This window comes from Lepisma saccharinum, chromosome 16 (assembly GCF_977018435.1).
Source record: "Lepisma saccharinum chromosome 16, izLepSacc3.1, whole genome shotgun sequence".
In the NCBI taxonomy this organism is placed as follows: domain Eukaryota; kingdom Metazoa; phylum Arthropoda; class Insecta; order Zygentoma; family Lepismatidae; genus Lepisma; species Lepisma saccharinum.
In genome coordinates this window covers 30553781-30571058 of record NC_139244.1, presented here as the reverse complement: position 1 = coordinate 30571058, position 17278 = coordinate 30553781, and the positions used below count along the sequence as shown (strand labels likewise).

At 38.6% G+C, this 17278-nt stretch overlaps 1 protein-coding gene across 1 annotated transcript in view; it reads left to right on the top strand.

Moving 5' to 3' along the window:
- Nucleotides 1-17278, top strand: part of pug (pug C-1-tetrahydrofolate synthase, cytoplasmic) — a 77647-nt gene that overhangs the window by 35089 nt on the left and 25280 nt on the right. The window contains exons 12-14 of the mRNA XM_083137918.1: nt 2849-2966; nt 7162-7379; nt 9412-9622. Coding sequence (XP_082994044.1) covers nt 2849-2966; nt 7162-7379; nt 9412-9622 — 547 coding nt within the window. The remainder of the gene's footprint in view (nt 1-2848; nt 2967-7161; nt 7380-9411; nt 9623-17278) is intronic.

Here is a 17278-nt window from a genome sequence, read left to right as displayed (position 1 = left end):
ACAAATGCTTGTGAATACCAATATTGGTTTGAATTTACAGAATGAGGGATGATGTTAAAGCTTCGATTTTATCATCCAAATCAAGTAAACTAGAAGCACCATTCCTGAAAGACCGATGAGTAAGAGATCTTTCACCTTCATTATTATTACGCCAGCACTAACACTGGACAGAAAATAGAGATATTTTGGTTAGGTTACTCATCTATTTTAAATGCTGTTTATTGTGTACCGTACTGGTTGTTTGCAATAAAATGCTTCGATCAACACTTTAATGATGCATGGTGTTACACTTTGTCTGACGTCTTAACCTTTCATACTAGTTTTTACATTGATTCCAATTACATGTATGCATTTTCATTTTTTTTTTTTTTTTACTTTCTTTATTTTACTTCACTTTTTGTGTCACTTTTAGCTAATTTGCGAAGGTGGGTATGAGTGATGGATGATATGATGAAATTGATGAATGGACACTCGCAAACATCCATGCCTAGGCTGGGGTTTGAACCTGGGACTCCTGGCGTCGTAGTGCGATGTGCTAACCACTCCACCATAGAGGCCAGCGTATTTTCATATTTGCATATACCTAATATAAATGTAGGCATGAATTAATATTTTAGAAAATAAAGCTTTTATTAAACAAGTATGGCCACACAACTGAAAGTTGCAGGGGAGCGCAGGGCATGTTAGTGATGCTACTGGATTAAGTCAAAATTGCTCATAATATTTCCCTTAAAATTCATAGGTATTTTCATATTCTAGAGCAAAAATTTCTGTTATTCTTAGACATGTTAATTTTAAGAGGTAAAAGAAGTATCATACAGGCTGCTTATAGAATGAACTTTTAATCTTATATCAGTTTAGTACATTATTGTTTATGGGTACAAATAAATTTCATGTTGGCACTCTTTCCCAATTTGTAAGTATTTTTGTACAGCAAGTGCTGGATAGAACATGTTTGTATCTGTCTTCTATGCTTTTATAACTGATGCAACAATCCTGCTAATTCATAAATAGTGTCAGTCGAAAAAAAAAAAATATGAAATGTTTGTTTTCTTACTGCTTATCTGTAACTGATACAGAAACTATAGATGGACTGATATGAAAAAATTACCAATATGGATATTCTGCTGATTTGATAAGTTGCGCAAATGTTCCTTGAAGAATGTGAATTATCAATTTATCTCTTTAATTAAAATAAGTGATGGGAGGCTACAATGGCCTTTGCTTTGAAACAGAAACTGCATATTTAGACCTTACGTTCGAAACCAATTTACAAGAATTACACGAACTAAGTTACAAGCAATTTGTGGATATATCAGATTGGTCATGTTGTTGAGAATTCTCCCACTATGCTTATATCAGCAGATATTAGTAATGTACCGATTTATCTGTCCTATCTTAAGAATATTTATTAGTGTTAGACATCAGTTATTGGTATTATGTATCTATTCTCAATCTGCAACAGTAAGTTTTCACTATGTCTGAGTCAATGTTGATGCTTAAAGATTCTAACAACAAAAGGCTATTAAAAGTATTGCAAATTATATGCATAAATTTACTAGACTTTTACTTTAAAATATTCAAAGATTTACACTGGAATACATAAAGTATCTGTTATCAATCACAAAAACAATTTTTCACATAATAAATTTTTTTTTTTTTTTTTTTTTTTTTGAGTAATTTCAGCAAAGGTGTAAGCGGCATTTTTGTGGATCTTGTGAAACACTCAAACTCCGGAGAAGTATCGGCCAGTATTGGTGACTAAATTCCAACTGTAATATCGTATTTACTCATGTATAATGTGCACTTTTTTCCAAAATTTTTGCCCCCAAAAACTGTGGTTCGTATTATGCACCGAATAATTCAGACAGCCAACATGAAACCGTACAGGGTTATTCCATGATTTTGTGACACTTGTATTGAGTTTTCATGTTTACGGAACCATATCATGTTATATATCATTGTAAAGCTTAAATCCTGCAGTTTCTAAATATGGCAACAGTATTCCATTCAAGATAGCGACACTAATGTGAAATGCACTTGAGAAATAACCTCATCACAAAATGAAGGAACATTCTGATTTTTATGGTACTTTGGATGAAAGAAAATATAAGGAAAAAGTAATGTAATTATAATGTATTACTGGTCAAATAATATGATATATATGGAGTGTGTAAATGCCTTAATGGAAGAAATCTTTTGCTGCTAACATAGTTTAAGGGTCCTCAATGTGCTTCGTCTAAATATTGTTAGTCACTGAAAAAGTATTGTGAAGTTTTATTTTGAAAAAGTAAAGAAGGAATGAGCAAAACCACATATAAAAGTTTGAAGGCCATGTCCCACAATTTTTCATTTTATAATGTAATGTTCTGTGAAACCAAGAAAAGCAGTGCCATTATTGTCTACACAAGAGGATGTTCTTTTCATGGTCAACATTAAAAAGGTGAATGGAATCATTGAACAGATATGATGTCATTCACTGTTGATCCGCATAGCAACAGCTTTACGACCTACAACTATGAAAGCCATTTCTTGAAACTAGATTGTACTGCACATTATATACGATATATAATTGTCACTTTTCCCCATCAAAAACCAGGGTGCGCATTATACACGCGTAAATACGGTATTCTTTATAAACTACACAAACAACTTTAAGTTCAACAAAATAGAGGAGAACAAAACTAATTTTAAAAAAAGTTAATGGAAATAAATGGCAAAAAGATACGTCTGCATGAACTTAGTCCTGTTTTTTATATTTATCAATCTGTATTATCATTTTATTAAATGTACACTCATATGTGATGAAAGGTTCCATTCTCTGTATTTTTCTTTTGCTTGCTTACAGCTAAAAAGACTGAAGAAACTGGGAATTGAAGAGACAGATCCTAATGCATTGACACCAGAGCAAAGGACAAAATTTGCCAGACTGAATATTGATCCAAAGACTATTACATGGGTTCGAGGTAAGACTTCAGATGTATTGCATTTTAGTTCCGGAAATAAATAAATGTGATGATTTGTCAACTACATATATGGTCATATCACAATGTCAGGGTGGCTACTCACTGGGAATTCCTTGAATTCCGGTAATTATGCGTGAATTCTGCTTGAATTTTTCTCCGTAGACGTGAAAAATTACAATATTTATTAGTGCAAATCCCATTGAATTAATACATATTTATTAATGCCCTGAAGCAAGTTTTTCACAGTTTAGCCTTTATTTTTATCAGGGAAGGAAAAGAAAAAGTTGCGTGGAAAATAAAACAGAATTCTCTCAGTCTGTTTAGTTTGTTAGTGTCCTTTGCAGAACAGTCTATCTGGCATACGGAAGATTATTGGAAGATAAGATATCTTGAAGTTAATTAGGTAAATTTGAAATTCTTATACAGTTTACAATGTCTCGTAGATTACTATATCCCGTAAAATTTGTTACTTTTGTTTATCGATGTATTTCTAGTTTGATATGCGAAATGGGAAATGCAAACTCCGTGCCTTAAATTAAATATGTATACCTTTCAATGGAATTGAATTGAATTGAATTAGAATTTTTGGACACATTCTAATCGCACAGGCCCTTTATATTGTTAATATATTAGGGTGTGAGAGTGATGAGAGGCGATAATATGTAATGTTGAAAGGGAGAAAACATCTGCTTGATATACCCTTGAATTTTTGGAAAGTTCTCCTTGAAAACCGGGAATTATACTTGAATTTTATCATGGTCCTAGTGTGGCCACCCTGAATGTGTATTTTGATTTTTGTCTGAACCACAATGGTTGGTATTGAAGAATAAAGTTGAGAGAAATGGTAACTGTATACTGATCATAACGGTAACAATTGTTATTTGTATTGGGAAATTATTCACAATTAAAATTATCTGATAAGCCATCTGGTGAGATTTTCAGGAACTGTATGTAGGACACTGTGTTGTGTTGAAGTCATTCAAAGCATGGGGAATATGTGAAAGAGTAACGTCCACATTCAGTTTTTGGCTCAATCGTTTTTATGGGTCAGAACAAGTGAAAAGTTTTCACTTGTTTCCACCCCGTAGAATGAACAAAATGAAATTTGGAAATAAATTAGGAAAAACAGAATTGTTTGACAAGACTGGCAAGTGGGATAGCACTGAAATACAGCAGGGAAATTACAAAGACTGCACGAGTCTACTCACTTTATTTTTTCGAAAGATGATAATGTATTACCATGAAAGTAAAGTTTTAAATTGTACTTTATAAATAAAACTTTCAATGCGTTCAGATAAATAATGTACTATGTATGAAATTTGGGAAAGGTGCAAGTCTATTAAGTGTGAAGATGAAAATAGTTTGAGAACGAATTAATGTCTTAAATGTAACCAGAAAAAAGAAATGGACATGCTAATGTTGCCGTTTCATTCAGTACAATGCCCTTTTTCAGTGAAGCTAGCGTTGTCTTGAAATTGTGAATTCTGTTATTATTACTTAACCAGCTTGCCCCTTTGAAGGAAGAACTGCAACAATATGTTCGCAATTTTCTCCTGCCTCAGCTTTTCAAGTACAGGTAAATTGCTTTATTTTCAATTCATTTGCCCCAGTTACAAAGTGAGGTGCAGATGATACAACTCGGCTTGGAAGGTCCAGTGCGTATTATTAGTTTTGTCTGTGCTTTCTGTGTTATTTTTGCCTGTCATAATTAAATGCTTCATTCTCAGCACAGCTTTACCTTTGTTATAGTTCCTGGTATTTGCATAGTTTTCGCAATATTTAAAAATATCGCCTAACTTCGTTTCTTCCATAACAGCCATGTGCCATGACCATTCCCTTCTACTACCTTCTAACTGAACATAAACAAGGTATGCATCCTACATACAATGGCCATATTGGAAGTTACACTAGCGCTCAGTTGGTAATTTTAATCACGAATAACCTTTAATAATATTATGTTTATCAATGTAAGTCACATTTAAATATTTGAGTACCTGCAGGGTTTGCACTAGGGATGGACTAATAAGAAATTTTTGCTGATAAATATTAAAAAAATACGGGCCTCCCCGATGGCGCAGTGGTGTCGTCATCGCCTTGTAATCAAGGGGTATTATACCTGGTCGAGGCACAAGTGGTTCAGATCCCACTTTAAAGTGTAGGTCCAGTCCTGATTAGCCTTACTGTGCATAAAGTGGACTTAAAACACAAAATCAGTCACAAAAAGAAATCAAAAACCTATTAAAAATACAGATACCAAAAATCAGTATTCTACCAATCCAATATAAAATTGCAAATGCCCCTAGAAAAACCAGAATGCCTCATTAATGTTACTTAATTGGCGTATGTAATCAAATGATTCCAAGGACTTCTCTTAAAAATATATTACATGATTAGACATTTACTGTATAAAACCATGATATAGAAATTGTATGTCTATTTTCATAGAAGTGATAACATAGTGGCAGAATTTTACACTAAGTTCAACTATTTATTGATATATGCCATATTATCCAGAATTTTTGTGGCTGGTGCTGCCATTTCGAGAGCAGTTGTAGTAGCGCAATGCAACGGTAGATATCTTGGGAGTAGTGTACAAAATTTCACACAGTTGGGTGAACATTACCATTTGTGTCCTTTTATTTGGAGTCATGTATGTGTTGTGTGACAATTTTGCGATGGTTCCGAGAAAGGAACAGTAAGTGTGCATAAAATGTTTTGCAAATCTCAGGGAAAATGTGACTGAATCTCTGGCAGTGATTACACGAGTGTTTGATGAAGAAAGCATGAGCTGTAGGAAATATATTTTAAAATTACCTCAAAGGGTCTGATAATTCTTTTATCTGAACTAAATGGAAATATTTATTTGGTGTTCTTTAATATTTTACTGAATGTCCATGTGATTATTTTCAGTACAGGAAAAGTTTATATGATAATCTAGGGATGTGCCGAAGCCGATTACAGATGTATGAAAATCAGCCGAAATTGACACATCGGAATCGGAAAAAATCCGATATTTAAACCGGTACAGATTATACTTAAGTTTTTACCTTCTAATAAGTTTTATATTCTAGTTTTGTAAGATGTATTGAAAATTTGGTTAGATTCGTCATTATTGTAGAGTTTTTGTAATAAAATTATTGCAAACTCATTCAGAGAATCAACCTAACTATAAATCTGAAATAAAACAGTACATTGCTGAACCAGGATCTGCTGTTGTATTGGAAATTCAAAAATGAATATTCAAACCTGAAGCAAGTCCTGAGAAAATACTTTGGCATACTTGCTGCATCAGTATTCAGTGATTGAGTGTTCAGTGTTGCTGAACAGATTTGAGGTAAGAGAAGAAGTAGGTTACTTCCTGAAGTGCTTCCAAATCTCGTGTTTCTGAAGTTGAATCTGGCAGAACAGGAATTCATTTTGCATTTCAAAGAACTGCTTGTGTACTAATGTTTAATCTCTTGAGAATCCATGTTCTTCTTAAAGGTTCACATAACATTTTGTAGATGCAAATGTACATTCGCATCTCTTGAGAATATATATGTATATACATATGATAAGCAATTTAAATACAAAGCAAATTTATTTTTGTCATGCTGAAAATAACATCCCATTTCTGTTTAATAATCTTATGTATCGGAATCGGTTAAATATCAGTATCGGTTCCAAAAATTATCAGTGAGTACATCGGCATCGGTAAATTTTCAGCTTCGTCACACCCCTATGATAATCCAAAGATACTAAATTTAAATTAATGTGCCGTGGTAGCTCAGTCGTTAGGGCGTCTGACTACCATGAGAGAGACCCAGGTTCGATCCTGGTGGGGGAGAACCGGGAATTTTTCCACCTGTTGAAGCGGCTCTGGCACCCAGCCAGCATTGTATAAAGTGGGTACCTGGAGGGAACTCCGGGGGGCAAAGTCAGCCAGGGGCGTGGTGCTGATTGCATCACCCCCACCTTCGGCCATGATCAAGAATGTGTGGGGCCCTGACACCACACCCCCTATACGTCTTCATGGCGTAGTGCATAGCACAGGGGAGCACTTTATCTTTTTTTTCTTTTACCTTTTACTAAATTTAAATGATTAGACTTGCTGCCATTTAAAATTCCTGACAAGTACTTTTTCTTGGTGCATCTTGAGATGAGAAACTTTATTTTTGTACCTTCATGAAAACAATATTATCATCTTTATTTTCAGTTGTGGATATAAATGACAGGTTTCTACGGAAGATTACTGTGGGACAATCTCCCACAGAAAAGGGTCATGAGAGAGAAACAGGCTTCAGTATTTCAGTCGCAAGTGAAATCATGGCTATTCTCGCTCTTGCGAAGGATATGGAGGACATGAAAGAAAGGATGGGCAAAATCGCAGTGGCAGCTGACATGGATGGAAAACCAGTTACTGCAGATGACCTGGTAAGTTGCATATTTGTACAGCATGAAACTATATCCTGTTTAGGCTTGGAGGAATGAAAAACACTGTGATTCACACACATGTTTACTTTGAAAAGGTACTTACTTTTTTTTTTTCTCTACAACAGTTGATTTAATTTTTTTTACTGATAGTCATTAAACTATGAAAATCAATTTCACTGAAAACTAATACCTCTTTGGAGTTTTAAGTATACTCTACTTACCTCAAATAAACTTCATATCAAAATATTTTCAGGACAGTGGAATGCTTTGGTTTTTGAAATAACATCCATCCAGTTAAGTCTTGCTCTTGTATCAGATATCTGAAACTGTCATCAAGGCTAACATTCTGCAGTTATATCCATTTTTTTCTAAAGTACCTTAAATAGGTACCTGATAGTACCTCAGATATCAGTGGCATTTACTGTTTGTGACAGTAGCGATATTGTGCACGGTTTTTACGATAATACTAAGGCAACATCCAGGATTCATGATTGTGCAATACACCCAAATACATTATTTTATGTGTGGAAAGTTTACACTGACATCACAAAGGAAACATCTGTCAAATTGAATTGAAACCATACAAACTGTACTTTGTGCACTGTATATTACGAGAAGCATTCCATATTGATTTACACTTTTGAAATTCTCACCATCCACAGTCTGCCATTTGGCTTGTCATAACGGTTGCTGATAGATCTGCTGCCAGGTGTCAGCACAGGACAGAGTTGTGTAATACCTATGAATCCAGTGCATTCCGCCAACAGCCGTCAGTATGTGCATGGACAGCATGGAGAGCAATCAGCAGGGACAGCGCTGGATGACGTTTCTCTGGAAGGAGGGTGTAACCTCGGCAGAGATTCACAGGTGATTGGTAGCATTGTGTGGAGAGCATGCACAGTCACCAGAAACCATGTACAACTGGGTGGATGGCTAGAAACAGGGCCACACAACAATGGAGAAGGGAAGAGTTCTGGAAGGAAAGTGACAGTGATTATGCCAGTCACCATCTCATGAGTGGAGTGGCTTATTCAGGAGAACGGGTGCATAACATTCTTGGAAATGGAGGTGGCCAAGGAACTCTCCTGCATCGCATTGTGCATGAACACCTTAAACTGGGGAAGGTGTCTGCCAGGTGGGTTCCCAAAGCTCTGAATGCAGCACAGAGACAACAGCATGAGGACATGAGTCGTGATCTCCTGCAACACCACAACCAGGATCCAGAAGGCTTCATGTCCAAACTTGGGACCAGTGACGAGACTTTGCTCCTTTACCATGAAGCGCATACCAAAACCCAATCCATGCAGTGGAAGCATAAAGGGAGCCCCTCGGTGAAGCTGTCCGGAATTGGGTGTGATACACTCAAACAAAGTGGTTCCAGGAGGACCTGGAGTAGTTGCCACACCACTGGAGCAAGTGTATAGAGACTGCATTGAGGAGGTGGACATATCTATCATGGTGTAACTATTCTGTGCGAGTGAAAATAAAAATAAAAAATAGTGTAAATCAATATGGAAAACCCCTCGTACATATAGATTTTTTTGTCTTTGATGCATTAAACGAAACTGAACAGATCCGATACTTGATTCACCAAGTTGAATGCAAACTTTAGTTAGACCGTGAATGATGCACCAGCCTCTGTGGTGGAGTGGTTAGCACAGCATGCTACAATGCCAGGTGGACAAGTTTGAATCCAGTCTTGGGCATGACTGTTCTTTGTGAGTGATTTTTTATGAATTTCATCTTATCACTCATCCCCATCTTTATTGCTACCCAAAAGTGGCAGAGATTCAAATTAAATAAACCAATCAATCAACCTAGTGTTATGTAAAAGAATCTAAGGGATGCATCACAATAATTCAGTTGTGGCTAGTTTCCCAAGGAGAAGTGAAAGGACTGAGAGAAATGCTCCTCTTGCTAGAAACTAGGTCATAAGCTGTCACTACTTGTGTGACACGTAACGTGTTATTCGAAAAATGATTCAAGTTCTTTGTCAGCAATGCATGTAAAATTCACATGAGTTTCTTTCTAGGGAGTTACTGGTGCACTAGCCGTTCTGATGAAGGATGCCATTCAGCCAACCCTGATGCAGACTCTAGAGGGAACGCCTGTTCTTGTGCATGCAGGTCCCTTTGCTAATATTGCCCATGGTTGCTCCTCCATCGTGGCAGATAACATTGCCCTCAAGGTGGTAGGACCCAATGGCTATGTTGTCACGGAAGCTGGATTCGGTTCAGATATTGGTAAGTTGCAATTTTGTAATATAAATTAAGACCTTCACTTTACTAATGGAAATATTTTTGGGGCCAAATACTTTAATTAATATGAGGTGTATAAGTGATCTTCAGATTATTAAATACGGAGAAACTAGTACTCACTTATATCCACGAAGCTTTATCTTTTTTGATTAATTTCAGTGGCCACTGCCACCATCCTCGTTGGAACTTGCTGTACTGTTGCTTGGCGTGCATCTTTTGTTCATAGTTCTCTAGCTGCCGCTAGGTGCACTGTTGTTAACTGTGCATCTGGGTTTGTGACGTCTGCAATTTCCAGGCGATAACTGTTGTAGTAGGGGAATCCAAGTGTGGTGCACTTGCCTGCTAACGATGTTTAGCTCTTGCGGGATGATTTTGATGTCTATGAGCGTGTGGGCAGTGTGTTTGACTTGAACCTTTTGAATTTTATGTCTATTGTATTTGATATGTTTAGCAAGACCAGTAGTGGGTTGGGCTTTTTTCGCATCTGCTAATCCCCCTTGTGCATGTTTGTAATGTTTTTACTCTACGAAAGTAATAGACAAACTAAACAGTGACTCGTACAGTGTCATCAAAAAGGACCCCACAGACAGGTACAATAGAATTGTGAAAAATGCAGTGAAATCTAGTGCCATACTTAGTGAACAAGACCACAAATTTCTTTTCAACCCCCACCCTTCACCTGCCATTGCCTACAACATTCCTAAAACTCATAAACCTGGAATCCCCACGCGCCTTATAATAGCTGGCTTCAATTAGCCCACGGTCCACCTAACAAACTGGCTAAAAACAAAATATCTCAATTCAACCACAAAGTAACATACGTGTTCCGCAACAGTGCCGATGCTAAAAATCTGGTGACTTCAATAGTGCAAGCCCACAGTGCAAAATTAGGAAGCAGTGACATAGTAGATATGTACAGTTCAATCCCCATAGACCTAGCACTGCGTTCAGTTGAAAGATGGCTGACAACAAACAGAATCCCTGCTCTAGAAGTACAAGAGATAACCAGGCTATTGGAAGTTTGTCTAAAACACAATTACTTTCAGTTTGAGAATAAATTCTACAACCAATCAGAGGGCCTTGTGATGGGCAACCCGCTATCAGCTCCTTTGGCCAACATCGTCATGCACCTGGCTGAAAAAGAGATACTCCACACTCCAGAACTACAACACATCCGATATGGAAGGTTCGCGGACGACACAATAGTTGTATACAAAAAGACAGAACAACTCAACCTTCTAGTGAACAAGCTAAATAGCATCCACCCCAGGCTCAACTTCACCGTAGTAAGAAATTCACAACCACTGTCTACAGAAAACCGGATGCAGGCAACCAGTACATACATGCTCTCTCTAGCCATCCTCCCAAGTAGAAAGCCAATGTGTGGCTGAACTTTTATCGAAGAGCCTTCTCCTACTGTTGCAGAGAAGAGGATCTACGAGAGGAGATAGCCACCATCACTGAAATAGCCCTGAAACATGGCTACACTGAATCACAACTTTCCACTTGGTGCAGTAAAGCGGAAATACAGGTCAGACACCCTAACAAACCACAATCAACCCTTCCGCATGCAACCCAGCCACAATCAACCCCCAGCGACCAATATAAATGGTTTGCCTTCCACTACCATCCCACCACTTCCAACCGCATATCCAAAGCCCTTCTCCCATATGGCATCAAAGTAGCGCACAAACGCAATTCCAAAACAGCTGATAAACTGAACAAACACAAACGGTAATTCCTCTCCCCCTTGATAACCCAGGTGTATACGATACAGAGTGTGAATGCAAGGCTCATTACATCGGCAGGTCCATCAGATCTGTCAATGAAAGAATCCAACAGCACCTAGCAGATGTGAAAAAAGCCCAACCCACTACTGGTCTTGCTAAACATATCAAATACAATAGACATAAAATTCAAAAAGTTCAAGTCAAACACACTGCCCACACACTCGTAGACACCAAAATCAAGGAAACTCACGCCATAATGCACTTTCCGCATGAGCTAAACATCGATAGCGGGCAAGTGCACCACACTTGGATTCCCCTACTACAACAGTTATCGCCTGGAAATAGCAGACAACTCAAACCCAGATGCACAGTTAACAACAGCGCACCTAACGGCAGCCAGAGAACTATGAACAAAAGACGCACGCCAAGCAACAGTACAGCAAGTTCCAACGAGGATGGTGGCAGTGGCCACTGAAATTAATCGAAAAAGAAGAAAAAACAGCTTCGCGGATAAAAGTGAGTACTAGTTTCTCCGTATTTATATACTACCGCGTGTCTCTTTTCTCAATTATGAATTCAGATTATTAATAGGGCTGGTCATGTAACATGCTTGCAGAATCCACAAGACACTCAGGCTCTGGAAAGTATTGTCCAGTATTGGTGATTAAATTACTACCAATGCTTTCCAATACAGATACATTGATAAAGTATTGGAACAGCCCTAGTTATAACCAATCAAAAATTTGAATGATACTCTTATTAGAGGCACACAAATTTTGTTTTTGGCAAAAACCAAAAATGTGAAATAACATACTATAATGTTCATTTTTCATGTTTTGGAAAGGTGCAAGGTGCATTTTCATACCATGTTTTGGCATGAAATGATTCAAAATTAAGTGCAAAATTGAAATAAACTTTTAAACATGAAATTTAGAGTTTATTTACTTACACTACAGTTTCTGAAGTATGAATAATCTTGAGAGTTATACAAATCACGGAATATTGATTAATTCTGCTGTAAATATTTGAGAAGCAAAAATGGATTCCTTTACATAGGAGTAGATAGTATTTGTATGTTTGACCGCAACTCTGATTTCTTGACCAAACGACCACCAAAACCTGAAAAACTCACTTTCTCTCCACGTTCCGCGCCTCATTTATTGCGCTGACGATGTTTCACAGCGTAGAAAAGCAGTGATGAGTGAAATTCACTCTCTCATCCTCTCATCCTTTGAAGGATGAGTGCACCTTATCGTAATTTTCCAAGTCCGGGACCAATGTTTATATATCGTGACCTTTGTAAATCTCTCTCGGGGGAACGATGTGCCACACACGCGCACGCGTGCCTCTCATTATTTCCGTATTGTGACGCAAACAAACAAATAATAATTGTTTTTTTTTTTTAGGATCCCTGGCCCCTATAACCTCGCCAGGGGTGCGCGACGGCGGCGAAATCCTCACGAGTTTGGATTTGTATTGCGAATGCTGCCAAAAATTCAATCAACGTTGTTCGTTCTCGATGTTGGAATCTTACGTAGATTATTCCATGAAACATAAATCGATAATCCTATGCGAAGCCCCCAAAAGCATTCACGCAATTTTTTGATGTTCGCGTGTATGGCGACGCTCGGTGGAACCGAATCTTTTCCGATCCCCGTGGAGAAATTGTGTTTCGTCGCTCAATGTAACATTTTCATCACGGACCAAACTCTTTTTTCAAACCGATCCAAAAAAACAACATTCCCGAAAATTCGTAATTATCGAATGTCCTCTCTCGAGAGTGTGGTGCGGAAAAATTAAAATCGATTTTCGATTCGATGAGAGCATCACCCCAAACGTTAACCACCATTCCGGAGCTTGCTGCACGACAAGAAACGTCCGAGATGTTGTTTTCGCGCAACATACAAAATATCTTGCAAGCGTTTCCGAAACTAACATCCTACAACGATGTAATTTTGGAAACAACGATATGTGCAGGTGGTGGCGGTGCGGAAATCCAACGTTCGTCGTCGTCGTGGCTTCGAAACCTTACCCATTTTTTTCTGCTCTGCATCCGCATATTGGAACGATTCGCAATTTCGCGCGCAAGTTTTGTTTTTCTTGAAAGTATATGCTCGATTGGGTAATGTTATGTTTTCGAAAGAATTGCAATTACAAGACGTAATCACCATGCTACCAGCTTCGACGAAAAACCCCTCGCCGCCGCCACATCCACAGCAACCCCTCCCCGAACCCATTCAGCTTGCATCCTCTTCCGCCCGAAGAGATTCTATTTTTTCAGCTTTCCCACGGTCCTGAACGACGAATCCACCACATCCCCGATAACGATCCAATCCGAGGAGGATGCGGTGGAAGCGAGCCCCGCAACAACATCCGCTTTGGAAGTTTATCTATCCACATTATGCTCGACCAAAAAAAAGCTGCATTGCTGCACGTGGAATTTTTATGGAATCACAAGCACGAAACAAGTGGATGCTTTGTTTCAGGCATGGTTGAGTTTTGTGCTGGTTCTCGCAGAGCTGGGGGGGTCGCCCGTTTCACACACCACACACCCTGACGGGGCGTGGACCGAGGAAATGATCGACATGGGTGGAACTGTCAACGCCTGTTCATTGCTATTTGTCCCCCACAGGATATTGTGCGCATCACAAAAGTCTTTTGTTGAAAAAAAAAAGTATAGCATTGTTCGTTTGTACCACATGCATGAGTGAATCGGTCAACGGGGGTTCATTGCTAGGATATTGTGTTTTAACCAAAGGGGGTCGAGTGGGTGGGGTTCCTATATAACACACCAGTTTCTCCTTTTGTACATCATTATCATAGTGAACGTCAATCGTGGCAGTTCAGTATTCTTAATTGTGTGTCTGACAGTATACATATATATCATCGTGGAAGTTTTAGTGAGCTACAAGTTTTTTTGAAGTCTGTCTCTCTCTTAAAAGGTAAGTTCTTTTTCATGATATATATATATATATATATATATATATATATATATATATATATATATTGTTTTGCGTCTGACACATATTCAGAGGAATTATAAAAATTGACACACACACCTCCTACAACAGTGTGTGCACTGTTCGTGTCTAATATATATATGTACTTGTGGAAGGAAAAAAATGTCTAGCATTTTTCAACTTTTTTTTCCTTCTGTTTCAGTGCGCTTTCCCCTACCACCACCACAACCCCCCCCCAAAAATGTCTGTATATATATAAATAACAGAGAAAAAATGGAATCGCAACCAGGTCCCTCCGGTCTTTGCGGGAAAGTGGCATGTCGCAACTGCGGAAAATTAATTTCGAAACCTAACATTGCTAGGCATTTGAAAAAATGTCGTCTACCGGAACATGATGTCGTCCCTCCGGCAAAGAAATCTCGCATTGATGCGCATGAAGGCGGTGCTTTGAATAAAAGTGCACGCATCATGACGTATAAATCTGGAAGCGACAAAAAGTGTGACTCGAGCACCTTCCTCGACAACGTCAAATCTATGTTAGTAGATAAATTACGTGATTGCCTCGTTAATGTTGCAGTTAAAATTCATCTCGTCTTGACCCTGCTGTATGAGAAAGTTGTCTCGCCCGAGTCAAGCACTTTCAGCTTTTACGTAGGGTGCGAAGGCTTACACGATGACAATAACGAGGATCTTGACGAGATAGTGACACAGCTATTTGAGCACCTGACACAAAAACAAGAAGACTTTGAAGGTCGCGGAAGTGGATGGAGTCTTTGCGGTCGCAGCCACATGTTAGAACTTCGAGTCTGCAATTTCAAACCTTTACGCAGTGCTCAAAAAAAACAAAAACAAAAAAAAAAAAGCAAAATGCAGTGTTGAACATACAAAGTAATGATCAGAAGAGTTTCCTATGGTCTGTCATCGCCGCATTACACCCAGCTAATAATAATGACCCCCAACGTCTGTACAATTACAGAGGATACGAGGGGAGATACGAGAATATGATGAGAGGAATTTCCTATCCTGTGCCCCTGAATAAGATCAATCAATTTTTAAAAAACTATAGAGAGGAAAAAGGAGAAGATATCGATATTTCTGTGTTTGGGGTTGACGATTCCGGCAACATTCGTGTGTTAAGACCTGCGAGAAGCCAGAATAATGTAATTCGACTCTTGCTTGTAGATGGCTCTTACAGTTTGATACGGAATTTCTCACGATTAGTAGGAAGACAGATCAGCAAGCATTGCGATAAGATCGAAATTTGCGATCGGTGTTTGAGAATTTTTCGCGAGGGTAAGAAGATGAAAGAACAGCACAAGTGTTTTGGCTCCGTGAATGCAGAACCCGAAGATGTCATGCCGGAACCCGGAACCAAGATGAAATTTCAGAAACACCAGGCTCTTCTCCACCATCCCGTCGTCCTTTATGCCGATTTTGAAAGCTTCCAAGTTCCCATGACGTCTTGCAAGATGTTTTACGTCTTCAATAACAATTTACATTTTTACGAAATTCCGATCGGTGGGAAACTTCAAATCACCGTGAATCCGGAGAACGCAGGACGAAAAATCAAAATTTCTACCAGCAAGAACATTTTTCGAATGAAGCACGACAAGGTGGTTTCTAACATGGCGTACGATGTTTCTGCAGGAGATTGCCTATACATGGAACTCCTAGGAGATTACGACAAACTCATTCCTCTCTTCGTAGAATTACGAATCGTCTATCCTATTATAAATAACCGTTAACCAAAATGCCTAACGACATTTTCGGCAACACCAAGCGTGTAGACCACGCAGAAGAGATTCTCATGTTGGACGTTCGAGTCAAAAAGTTGAGGAGCGATTTGATCGCTTTGCAGGAGACCTTAAACAAAAGTTTAGAGTCGGAAATCGCTACGCTCCAAACGCAATGTCTCGACCCCATTCTGAAAATCGATTCCGAACTGAAAACACTCATAAAAAATTATGTCGACGTACCTTCTTACGACAACATTCAAAATATACAGTTGAGCGTGGATTCGCTTCAAAATGATTTGGCCAAATTACAGCAATTTCAATCGAAAAATGAAGATTTGGAAAAATTGAAACTCGAAATCGAAGAACGAACTTCCGCAATAGAAAAGAATTTCTCTGAACTTCAAACCGTCGTGAACGATATTGATGTGGAACGCTTGCACGTCGTCGTTTCCAAATTACAAGAAGAATTCACCAGCACGTTGGAAGAAATTAAATCCAAGTTGCAGACTTTGGAAGATACCATGACAAACCTACCATCGTCAGACGAACTGCAGGTCATCGGTAAAAGCGTCGCGAACATAAAAATTCAATTGGAGGCTTATCAAGATTTCGAACACATTCAAACCACCATCGCTACGCTTCAGGCGTCTCTGGAGTTGATCAACGAAGAAATTAAAAATATTCACGCTGAAGCAAGAGCGTTGACGAGCATTCAGGACACGTTAAGCACGGTTCAGCAGAAGATCGAATATTTGGAAAATTTGAACGTCGAAACGAATCTTGCTCATTTTCATCACATACTGGACAACATACAGGGTGACTTGGAATCGTTACGGACGAGCGTACCTTCGAGCGAAGATTTGGAAAAATTGTAAACGGCGGTGACGGCACTATCCGATTCGAGTGACATCAAAAGTTCGTTGAGAGATCTCGAGAGTAGGGTGGCCAATCTCCCCACCTCCAAAGAATTACACGCTTTCAAAAGGAACATATCACGTATGCTGAAACGATTGGAAACTGAAACGGTGAACGTGGAACAGATTCGAGATGAAATCAATTCGCTGGTGTCGACGTTGCCCACTTCGCAGAGCGTCGCCGACCTTCACACGCAGTTTACAGAGATGCGACGCATCGTGAACTCTCTTACCGAGAAGAGTTCGAAATTGAATCAAGTCGAGAACCTTCAGAACATTGTTGTCAACATCAGAGATCAAG